Here is a 13046-nt window from a genome sequence, read left to right as displayed (position 1 = left end):
GCAATCATGCTTTTGTTGAATGCATTTGAGTAGTCCGCCATATTTACGGGATGATACGTCGCATGCAAGGCCTCTATATGACATGATGAACATAGTCATTGATGCATCAGTTTTAAAATAGACTAGGCGGTTACCCATATTTGGCGGTTCTCGGCTGGGCGCGATTACCAGGCTGATGGTGACATGCCCATATGACAATTTTACTAATTTGACCTCAGATGACCCCAGGGTGACATTGGATGACCCCAAAATGACATAAACTTATAACTCTAAATGTTGACTGTACCTACCAAGTTTCATGCCCATATATGAGCTTTTACTAATTTGACCTCAGATGACCCGTGGTGACCTTGGATGACCAAAAAATGACCTTCAAAAATGCTGCTTTAAATGTTGACTGTACCTACCAAGTTTCATGCCCATACGACACTTTTTAGTAATTTGACCTTAGATGACCCCTGGGAGGGGACCCGTGGTCAGATGACTTAACGAACATAAACATCTTCTTGCCAGCACAGAACTATACCCACCCACCGAGTTTGAGCCCCGTACGACCTAGTTTCATGACCATATGACAGTTTTTAGTCATTTGACCTCAAATGACCCCTGGGAGGGGGGCCCGTGGTCGGATGACTTAACGAACATAGACATCTTCTTGCCAGGACAGAACTACACCCACCCACCGAGTTTGAGCCCCGTAGGACCTAGTTTCATGCCCATATGACAGTTTTTAGTCATTTGACCTCAAATGACCCCTGTGAGTTAGCCCCGGGGCCGGACGACTTAACGAACATAAACATCTTCTTGCCAGGACAGAACTACACCCACCCACCGAGTTTGAGTCCCGTACGACCTAGTTTCATGCCCATATGACAGTTTTTAGTCATTTGACCTCAAATGACCCCTGGGAGGGGGCCCCGAGGTCGGATGACTTAACGAACATAAACATCTTGCCAGGACAGAACGTCACCCACCCACCGAGTTTGAGTCCCGTACGACCTAGTTTCATGCCCATATGACAGTTTTAGTCATTTGACCTCAAATGACCCCTGGGAGGGGGCCCCGGGTCGGATGACTTAACGAACATAAACTTCTTCTTGCCAGGACAGAACTACACCCACCCACCGAGTTTGAGCCTCGTACGACCTAGTTTCATGCCCATATGACAGTTTTTAGTCATTTGACCTCAAATGACCCCTGGGAGGGGGGGGGCGGGGTCGGATGACTTAACGAACATAAACTTCTTCTTGCCAGGACAGAGCTACACCCACCCACCGAGTTTGAGCCCCGTACGACCTCACGACGGCCTCACATTAGCAGTCACAGACAAAACCTAAATCTACAGAATATATCCATTACTCGTCGATACTCGAAAGAGCTCAAAATAAATAACTTAGAAAATTTTCTTGATGTCCTTTAACATGTTTTCATAGTTAACCATCGTTAGCCATGGATATCTATCATGAGAACTGACCGGTGACTAAGTCCGATTTATTGGGACGTTTATCGGCAGTGAACGAGTAATGAGCTACATTTTAAAAGGGCATTTCGTGATCCACAGCATCATCCCCCAACTTTTCTCAAAAAAAGTTGAGATTTTTATACCACTGGAAACCTCATAATAAATAATGTTTATGTACCAAATATTTCTTGAAGATTAATTCATTTAGCAAAAATATTGTCAAATTTGAATTTCGTTCTTGTATACCAGAATGAAATTACAACTGTGACCTATCGAGCAGTGTAATACACATAATCATGCATAACTCACTAACGCAAAATCGGAATCAACTGAAATTTTGGGAATACGCTTTTTTCATGGAAATCTACTGAAAAATGTCATAAAAAGAGGATGCTAGGATCACGAAATCCTCCTTTAATACTCCAAAAGACAGTTTCTTCAATATTCGATTGTGTTTGCCTCGTAGGCATGAGTTGAGGAAAGATGTCACAATCATGTAATATTAAATTAAGAAGATGGTCTAAATGGGCTATTCCAGAAAATAAGTGCACACCCCCTATAGAGTAACATTTCAATTAAAGAAATGTCTGGATTTCCAAATCTGCTGTCTTTAAACGACTGTAATTCCATTTGCCAGTATGACTTGAAAAAGCTTGGAAATGCAATAAAATGAATAAAAAAAATCATGGAAATGTCCATAATGAGCTCCTAAATAGATGATTTATGATTTTGAACTATTATTCTGCCTGATTTTTTAGCCTTTGGATTTTCAACAATCACATCTGGACAAAAAGTCTGGAAATCCAAACTCTGCTATAGAGGCGTGCATCTATTTTCTGGAATAGCCCAATGCATCATTCTACCAGGGCCCAAGATGGTGTGAGGATTGCAAATGAAGAATGTGGAGCGAAGCGTTTTATAAACCACAAGGAACTTGCTTTAAAATTTAAGTGTTTAATACACCATGTTGAGCTTGCATATTTAAAGTTTGAAGTGCTTTACAAATTGCACACCACCATGATGAACTTAAAATTAAAAACTTTTTTGTGTTTCACAGGCAATATAGACATTGCGAGGTGATCAGAAGTTTCTTTCCACCCCATTAGTTTCCAATGGGACCACAGGAATATTATTATATTCTGACCGCTGAACACATCATCAGTGTCACTACCTGAACTAAAAATACCATATTCTCGTCGTAGATCAGCACTTGTTGCCTTTTATGCTTCTTCAGTTAGCTGGGATCCACAGAACAGTTGGCATTAGTGTTCTCCTTCCTTCTTTGTATCTGTGTCACTGCAAAATAAAGTAAAAATTTGTGAGAATGAGGACATTTTTATTATGAAGAAAGAACATAATAACTTGCTTATTTGTAAATGACACTTACAGCTTAAAATGTACATAATTTGTTGAATAATGAAAAAAGGTGTGAATTGGGAGAGATTTTAAAATAAATCTTGGGACCTCAAGATTTAATCAACCAATCGGATTCATCGATTCATGGTATAGGTTTTTTTAATTTTTTCATTCAACCTTATTAACTAGGGTCTAATGTAAACTGGGCCACATCTTTTGTGAACTATAATTATGCGGCTTGTAATTAAGATGGGCCTCACAACAAAGGTTTGTAAATGCAAATAATATGCAAATGATATCATTAACACGGTGGGGTGTGTGTGGAGCTAAAAGGTCAGTCTAAAACTGACCTTCAAGCAGCAATTAAACAATACTTTTCAAAGTGCACTCACCCGGGGCCACTCTCACAAAAATTGTCTCCCACCTGCGTCCGAACACCTCTGAAATGCACCCTTAATGGCGAATTTTTACATCACCAAATTGCACCCCATGCCAAATCCTACCCTAAATGGCGTAGCACATGCAAAAACCATACCCTAAATGGCGTCAACTTGGAAATATCTATATTGATACCCTAAGTGGCGTAAACAGGGAAATGAGCTAATTTGTTACCCAAGGTGTCTTTTTGATGTTGCAGACATATAGATACTGAAGAAAACATGCACAAAGGTAACAAGAATCAATTAAAAAGTGGTGATTTTTATCAAATTAGTGCAAACTCACTCAAACAATAATATTACCAACCCTAAACGTCTAAGGATTTGGCTGAAAAAGGACCCTAAATTGCGATGCCTTCTGAAAAAGTACCCCTTTTTCAAAAAGACGTCGACGCCGCTGTGTGGTGAAAAACATACCCTTTTAGACGCTTTTCTTGGACACGGGTGCGTAGCAAGTTAAGTAGTGAGTGACCCCCCGGGGCACTCACCTTATTAACTAGAGCAAGTATATTGTAAACCTTGCAAGTATAGTTATCAAAATCGGTTCAAGACCAAATAGCAACTTTAAAAGTTTTTACACAAGAAAATGTAAATGTTGAAAAGGCTGATGAATGATGATCTAAGTATGAATGCTTTGCATGAATTCATACAACAATTTACATATATTCAAATGAGCTGATTTGTTTCCTTTTTAAGATGTCTGGTGGGGTGTGTGTGTGGGGGGGGTCTCTTTTCCATCTTGTGTGATCTCTATTTGGCTGTCTGTTTGTACATAATGTTTGTATGAAACAAGAGAATTGTTGCCAATTTAGATATTCATAATCTGATGATGATTGTGACTTGCTCCAACAAAATGAGTGTTAACTTGCAAGTTAGTCATTTTGAGACCTTCTGGCCGCTGAGTTGATGTTCTTTTTTAAGGTGGTATTGGAGGCATTTTCTAGAAATTAGGAAATGCTTTGAGCATGTTTTAAACAGGTTAATTGAGTAGATTAAAGTACACTGATCAATATGCCCTTTGTTTGGAGCAAATCGGACATACAGTTTCTATAATACATAAATGTATATTTTCTTTGTATCCTATCGTTTTTGTCAGTTAATGAGCTAAAAGGACTGGAAAGGCTCATTAATATGTAATTTTTGCCAATATTATGCTTAAAATCAATGCATAGATGTTCAGGGTACTTTTATATTGCATACTTTTGCCCTGAAACTTGGTCAAAGTATTTCTAATAATAAGCTGCCTAATATGTTCATTAGATTTGAAATTTATACTCCCCTATGGAAGATATTTCCAAAATCTTCCACAGGGGTAGTGTGGATTTTAAATGGAATAGCCCAATTTATACAAGTTGTGATGGGTTTCGGGGCACTATTTCCTACATCAAAATTTACAATGTTCATTTACTGTAATTTTCTCCAAACTGACTTCCTGGTTCATAACATTTATATTATCATTAGGCAAAAAAAAAAAAGCTTTGTCTCAAAGCTCACGAGAAATTTAAAAACAAATGCGAAATGCGATTTTTTTTGTATTTTTTATTCACGACTTTTTTCATGGTATTTTGAGAAAAAAGCCGATTTTTTCTGGAAAAACTATAAAAAAAATTGTTTTGAAATAAAAAAATTTCCGCATTTGTTTTTTGTCAAATCGTGGATTTTACAAACGCTGCGTCAAGCTTTGAGATTAACCTTTTTTTTTTTGGCCTTATCAATAATGAACGGACAAGTTGACAAATGTTACAAAAGTATATAAGTATTCTTTATTTGCCTTATAGTTAAATATCAACCATGCTTGTAAATCTTGATATATTTGTCCAAGCAAATTATGCTGCATGAATATCACATGAACACAGATAATACTACCACTTTGTAGAACATATCAGGGGGTCAGAGCAGAGCCAAAAAGCCCTAAGTGCATTTTTGGCCAAAATGAGATTTTGGTACCAAAATAATCATTACAACTTAACCTGGGCACCTTTTGATTGTATAGCCATAATGAAGCTATATCCACAGAAACTGTTATCAGCGGAAATGTAAAGCTTAAGTGCAACACTAATGCATGTAATGTGTGAGAGCCAGAAGGCAAAAATGCATGTATCATTAAATGGCATTTTTGTACTTAGGGCCTTCTGGCTCTGACTCCTCGATATGTTACTTTCTTGTAGACATCTTGTACCATATTTGATCTAATTGGTGCCCTGGGTGATTTACTAAGACAATTGAAACGGGTGCATAGGTCATCTTAATTTAATAGTTTTTCTCAAACCCCATCCCAGGTTGAAAGCCTAATGCAGAATGTGGTTTTTTTTAAAGGTTTTTTATATCAAACTGTGGGATGAGCTATTTGATAAGAATACGGCGGGGAATACAAACACATAGTTGTTTCATGCACCGTGTCTATTGAGATTTATGTATATTTTGTCAATATTTAATAACATTACGTTATCATGTTTTCGAAACTGTTTTCTGAATGTTATTAAAAAGGGTTTCCTGTGATTTTAACCATTTTACCCAATTAAATAAAGAGGTAAGGGAGCAAATTATGGTGAATATGGTACATATTGTTATTACACTTGTAATTTAACCATTCAAACTTAGTACAACTGCCAAGGGTAGCATACATTCTCAGTCTTATGTTAAGTTGTAATTGTACTACATGTAAAAACATTTCTTCTTGTCAAACCAAGAATAGTTTACTGACCTTACAGTTTCGACCATCTTGAACAATGGCCCCCTTCAGAGTGATGTTTGTCGATCTAAGTTCTGTATGCCAATAGAGGGTGCATTAGCACCCAGAAGAGGGTCGTAAAAGTGACTAAGGTAATATGCCCCCTCGTCTCTGTTCATGGTGTTCGGTGCTCTCTTCCATCAACAAATATCACTCTGAAGATGGCCATCGTCCAAGATGTCAGCAAACAATTCTTGTTTTTGACAAGATGAAATGTTTTTAGTACAACTACAACTTAACCATTTGGATTTGATAATATGAAATGTATTATATGCATTTTATAGCAGGGATTTTAGCATGTACATTATATGATCTCCACACCTGGCTGTTCAGGTTTCAATTTGGTCAATTAAAACCAGTTTGTATTCCTGTTTACAAAAATACCTTGGTACAGCAATCAACCATATTAGTCGCAGCCATGACAACCAACATGGTAAACCAGGCTTTGTTTTCCTGTATACAAAATGTCATTGATACAGCAATCAACCATATCATATTAGTCTCAAACATTAGAACCAACATGGTAAACCACGCTTTGTTTTCCTGTTTACAAAACATCACTGATAGTCTGATACAGCACATGACAGTGTACTATTGTTTTTCCACGTAAAATCAAACATTTGGATATTGTCTATGAGGAATTGTTTATACGTACATGATATCAAAATTAATATTGATCTAGTTTTTTCTTTTTTAATTAATTTCATCTTTTTAAGGGGGTACTACACCCCTGGCCAATTTTGTGCCTATTTTTGCATTTTTCTCAAAAATTATAGCGCATTGGTGACAAGTAAGATATGTATACATGTATTAAAGGGGCAAGGACTACAACTACTGCACTGCAAATTCAGCAACTCAAGGCAAGTAGTTATTGATTTATTGATCAAATATTGGTTTTCCCTCATTTTTGACTGTAACTCCACAACTGTTGTCTATGCTCAAATAAAATTTCCAGTGCAGTAGTTGTAGTTCTTGCCCCTATAATATACATATCTTACTTGTCACCAATGCGCGATAGTTTTTGAGAAAAATGCAAAAATAGGCACAAAACTGGGCAGGGGTGTAGTACCCCCTTAAAGCAATACAATTTGAAATTTTCTCATTTGATAGCACCACAAATGCCATCTTACAGGCACTTGGAAGAATTATTATGTTTGTTACTGAAATGCACCCTTGGTAGGGGTGTGCAGCATTAAGCGTCTAGCTTTGAGAGCTTAGAATTGATTTTCCGGCAAAATAGGGGCTTCTGAACTGAAAATTCAACATATTTATTTGGGTCTAGTCTAGTGAACTAAATTTGGTCAAAATTATAGGATGTGGAGCAAAGAAATTCAATTGTCAAAGTTTTATGAGGCTAAAGAACTGCAGCATGATTCCAAAATGTGGGTCTTCAGAACCACTGGAAAACCTGAAAAAGGGACCCTAGACTGACGCAACATGACTGACCAATACCCAGCACCACCTTTACATGCGAGCTCCCCCACCCCAGTGGATGACCACCCTTTTTGTACCAGAGGGGCCCATAGTGAAATGCATATTTTAAAGGCTATCCTTTTTTAACCTGAGGGCCACATTGTGAAATGCACATTTTAAACAGTTTGATAGGCTCCATATACAGTGTTGTTCATTTAAAAAAAAGGCGCAGTGATTTATAGTGCGCTACGCACAGGCACAACGCCTAGACGTTGATCCACAAGCCTCAGCACACTTTACAGGTTGTCGCTGACCACTATGGCCCCACATCATCCCATAAACCATAAAACAACAAATCAGGGAATTTGCTGCTTCAAGAGCGCACACCCTTAGACAGTCCACAAATAACCTTCGTAACCAGGATCAGCTCCCCGAGTTTCGTACGGGTTACAACGAGACAATTAGCAGTAAGTTCCTTGTCCAGGGAATTTCAAGCTAACTCAATTATACACATTATATTTGTATTATATTAATTTTGTGGAAGAGAAGTAGAATTCTTATTTCTTAAGAAAATGTTACAATATGGCTTGTGTAATTGAGTACATAACATTTTCAAATGAGTCAAGGGATGTGCAATAACTGAGCCCCTGGAATGGGTAAAAAGGTGGGGAAAGCAAGAAATATTTGGCAAGCCAAAAGGGGGCAAGAAATTATCGGCACACATTAATGTTAATGGGCACCTCTTCAATATTACATGTACCCTCTAAATGAAAATGTTCAAATATACAATTTTCTGCTTGAAACCATATATGCAATATGCATCATCTAATTTTTTTGATTTAGATCATGAAAATTAGAAGTTAGTGTTCCCCAAATTTGACCGGTGGGGGGGGGGGGGGGCAAGGTTTTTAGCATTAACATGAGAGGAAGGGGCAAGCATTTTTTGGTATGATGTTACTAAACTTTCCCTTCCCAGTACTCAAAATTATTGTAGAGCACTTTATTACAACTCTGTGTCACGATACAGTAGAATTCCGCCTACAAGCATATATGCTTCTAAATGAGAGTTTTTTGATGAAAGAGACAAACGCCAAATACCCTCCACAAAAACATTTCAATAGATTGGTTTTACAATAATATGTGTTTGTACAGCCGCCTATATCAGTAACATAGTTGCTCAAACCTCAAACTCAGAATAACGTTTTGGTGGAGAGTGTCTGCCTCTCATCTCTTTCGTCAAAAACAAAAAACACCCTTGTTTAGAGGCATATGCTTGTAGACAGAATTCTACAGTATTAAATCTTAGTCAATATAGGGACAAGGGGAAAATAGGGGCAAAAATTGGAAAGGATTTTTTAGCTCAATTAATATATGCTGAACCATCTTCCAAACACTCATGGTTTGCTTTCCAACTTATATTGAACAATAAAATGTACAGTATATCAGTATTTATTTTTATAATTATTGCACAGCACAGACTTCTTACATTTTGCATCTAGTGAGCAGGTTTTTGTTGGTACTTTTTAAAATGAATAAAGTTTTAAAAATTGAGCTCCAGTCTCCAGAACACTTTCAAATTCTTGTTCCTATTCACCCATGTCCCCATTCACTCTATGCATATTCACCTTATTAAGTAATGGTAATGTACATCTATTGGATTTGAACAGAATAATTCTGGGGGTTGGGGGTTGGGGGGGTACTCAGTACAAATGACCATACGGGGACGTGCCGCAAATATGGGTAGCATTTTCAGCCTTTTGGTATATCAATGACCCCTTTTTCAAAGCCTATTTTGGTATATGAATGGGTCCTTTTTTCAAAACTTTCTCAATTTTTTTGGAAAATAACCAAATTTTTCCTTAATCTATAACCAAAATTTTCCTAAAATTTTGGGAAAATTTGTAAAAACTAAAACAATTTGGGTTAAATTCGGCTGAAAATGTTGACTTTTGGTATATCAATGGGTCCAAATTTCTTGAAAAATTGGTATATTTATGGGTCCACTGTCAAATTCTTAGTGGCATGTCCCTACCAAAATCAAACTTGAGTACCCCCCCCCCCCGAATAATTCATGCCTCGGCAAGAAGAAAATATATATGTCTTGTTAGACATGAAAACACAGTGTCTATATTATTCATTGTAGGGATTAGTTTCTAAATTAGTAAATATTCGAAAAGTTTAAAAAAATGATATCGTCCTATGGGAATAGAGTTGTTTGGGATTAACAAATCCCTGAAAGTTCCTTTAATGTATAGTTGCAAGACTATTTGGTGATGGATTCCTGTACTAATGCATGACTTTATCAATAGATGTTAATATGTTACTCATAGTCCCCGAGTTGTGAGTTCATGAACCACTAAGCAAGCCGTTATGATGAAACAAGTCTACATGTATGAGCGAGTAGTACCACATCAGTAGAGGTCTAGGAAAAGAGAACAATACAATAGAAAGCCTATGACAAGCTGCTATCATACCAAAGATTGGATAAGGCCAAAAAAAGTTTGTCTCGGCTTCCCTGGCGCATAGGTTTTAAAATATGCAGTGTGTGCTTTTCTTTTCTTTTTAAAAATGTTTTTGAGGGGTTTGTTTTAATTGTCAGAGGAAAAATTAAAACTTGAATCTGAAAAAACAAAAAATACCGCATGGGACTTAGGATTTTGGCCAAATGGAAACTGAGACAATTTTTTTTGGCCCAAGATTGATGAACATTATAAATTGTAATGCATGATTAGCACCGGGGGGGCTCACGTTTGGTTTGGGTATAGACATACCTCTGAGATGCTGAAAATGGGCCTAAATTTATATCAATTTTTGCAAAATTTCTCATTTCATTTTTGGAATCTGTGCTAACAGTACTAAAATTGACCTAAAAAAGAAGGCCACTGCTATACCAGAGGTACCAAAACGGGCCTCATATTTGCGGTACGTCCACATATGTGACATGATCAAGGGGAATGAGTCACATGTCGATGTTGGTCAAAAATGAGTTTTACATGTTTCTAAATAGAATATCTAGGGAGCTTTCAGAAACTGAAAACCCCATACATCTTTTCTTTGAGAAGTTACATCAATTTATCAATCACTGAAAACAATATAAAACAAAAGAATTTAACACTTGCTTTGCCAATATCTCAAAATCAATATTGGCGACATCTGACTCATTTTCCTTGGCCGTGTCACATATGGTCATTTTTATACTCTGGATCCCTTGCAATACGGGTACTCTATAAGACCCTCTTTTTCCATTCAGGTGACCTCCCATCAAACAGTTTTTCCATTCTAGAGACTCCCATTTTAAGACTTTTGTCTTATACCCACAAATTAGCTTCAAATTTGAGCTCCAAGCTTTTGTTTCTTAAATTTTTTAATAGATTTTTTGGGCCATAAGGGCAAAACAAATCCCCATTTTAGTTCCAGAGGCCCCATTTTATGTCTGGTCCAGGGCCTGCATTTATTGAAATCTGGGCAGCACATGCCAACCAAAAAAGTATTTAAGTTGAGTACCCCTGGATTAGCACACTATGGTATGTATGCCCCATCCCCTGGATTAGCACACAATGGTATGTGAGTGCATGTTGTATTCAACAGTTGTGTGTACAGACACACTACATGAACATAAGAAGAACGCAGAAGACTGCGAAATATGAATGTGAGCATGACGTAGAACAATAAGCTACAATACAATCATGTTGGTGACAGGGGTTGATTTAGACCATGTTCACATTAGAAAATTTCTTCATTCGACGAAGATAAGTTAATCTTGATTAACTAGTTAAGCATGCGTCAACTACACATTACGCTGAATGAAGATCGAACAAAGACATTGCACTGTACACATTTCGTGAAAATGAACGAAGCTCGAACGAAGCTATCATATGGATTTCTTTTTCGAAGAAAATATTTACCAGGGCTAACTCTTCCTCCTCTGTCCATGTTTTGCCCCGTGTGTTCATGACTTCAATCGACTTAAAGACTATAAACACACTTTCCAAGCTAATTTTAATTGAATAAGTTGGGAAAATTCAATGAAAATGTTTTAACTAATCCGAGAAACTAATTTGGTGCTATATGAATTGAGACAGCATGCGAGAGACAGCTGAGATGCATACGCCCTATGACCTAAGCCGGCGTGGGCCACTTGTCAAAATCACTTTCATTCGTTGAACGAAGCGAGCATACACATTACAAAATTAGCTTCGTTGAACGAAGTATTCCTTCGTCAAAACAACCTTTTTAGCTTCGTTGAACGAAGCAATTTTAATCTTCGTTGAATGAAGAAAATTGCGTGCACATTATGAAAAAAAGATTTTTAATCTTCGTTCAAGGTTCGTCGAAAGAAGAAAATTTTCTAATGTGAACAGGGTCATAGAAAAGATCTACAAACATGCACAAATGAGCTGAAACAGGCTAAAAAGTACACCACAGCAGCAAAAATTATATGCACAGCTGAACACCTACATGCATTTGTCCATGTAAACCCCTCTAAATCGAGCCCTGGTTGGTGATGAAGGCATAGCATGGGAGCTGTACATTGCTACGAGATATTTCAATTGTCTCATCACCTAGGTGACCAATAAATATTCATTTTTGGCCAATAGATAATAAGGTAGGGACCGAGTCCCGGTAATTCGAGTCCCGTCCAAAAAAAAAAAAAAAAAAAAAAATGTCAAGATGTTATGTATTTTAATATGAAAATTGATACTTTGTATTCATGTCATACTCTATTATTATGATTTCAAAATGCATTCAAATTCAATGCATTTTGAAATCATTAATAGACTATGACATGAATACAAATTATCAATTTTCATATTAAAAATACAAATAAACATCTTGAAATTTTTTTTTTTTTTTTTAGGTCAACCATGAATGATCCTAGCATTTAGGTCTAGGTCCAGGGACAATACCACCTCGAAAAATAAACGGGTACCGGGCACAAAATTACCCGAAAATCCCAACCCTAATAGATAACCACAATCTTTAAATTACCAATGGTGGCGTGGCGCCAGGAATTTTTTTTGGTGGGGGCATTGGGGGGCAAAGTGAATTTCAGGGGGGGCAAAATCAACAAATTTTGCACAAAATTGCACCAAAAAGTGGAACTTTTCATAATTTTACTGGGAGGCAACAGGGGGGGGAGGGGCAAGAGTTCTGACTGGGGGCCCCCTGGCACCGCCACTGTAAATTACATATTTATTACACAAATATCAGTTAGCATTTTATGCTTTATTTTAGTACTTGATGCTTTTCTGGAAGAAAATGCATAATAATGTGTGTAAATATTCAACAGAAAATTCAACATATACAATCAACATGTAGGCCTATATACAATATGCCAGGTTCATTGTTAATAGGGAATAATTTTGAAGAAAATCAATCTTAAATAGTATCAGTAAGATATCAATCTTAAGGGCTGGGGTATGAACGTTTGGACAGTATTTATTTTGGGACATTAGAGCACATCAGACATATCGAATTGCATTCTGAATACGAAGAATGTCATTCTGATATCAAATAATTTTGATTTTTGAAATTAGCAATTTAATACACATTTTATGGAAAATCATTAAAATTGATATTTTTGATATTTAACAGTACTTGAAGTAAACTTTATAAATCTGATGATTTATACTTAAAGTGTATGTAG

At 36.8% G+C, this 13046-nt stretch overlaps 1 protein-coding gene across 6 annotated transcripts in view; it reads right to left on the bottom strand.

The window, feature by feature from the left end:
- Positions 1-1532: 1532 nt before the first annotated feature.
- Positions 1533-13046, bottom strand: part of LOC140147912 (solute carrier family 35 member E3-like) — a 76611-nt gene continuing 65097 nt past the window's right edge. For 4 of the 6 annotated variants that reach the window (XM_072169708.1, XM_072169704.1, XM_072169705.1 and 1 more), the window contains one exon: positions 1533-2758. Coding sequence is in view for 4 of the 6 variants with exons in the window: in XM_072169704.1 (XP_072025805.1) it covers positions 2725-2758 (34 nt within the window). In the remaining 2 variants the exon portion in view is untranslated. Of the gene's footprint in view, positions 2759-6699; positions 9822-13046 lie in introns of those variants that run through there. The other 2 variants (XM_072169707.1, XM_072169709.1) reach the window with 1 other exon arrangement.

The sequence above is a fragment of the Amphiura filiformis genome, chromosome 3 (assembly GCF_039555335.1).
Source record: "Amphiura filiformis chromosome 3, Afil_fr2py, whole genome shotgun sequence".
NCBI lineage: Eukaryota > Metazoa > Echinodermata > Ophiuroidea > Amphilepidida > Amphiuridae > Amphiura > Amphiura filiformis.
The sequence above is the reverse complement of the archived record's forward strand: the minus strand, read 5'-3'. Positions and strand labels throughout refer to the sequence as shown.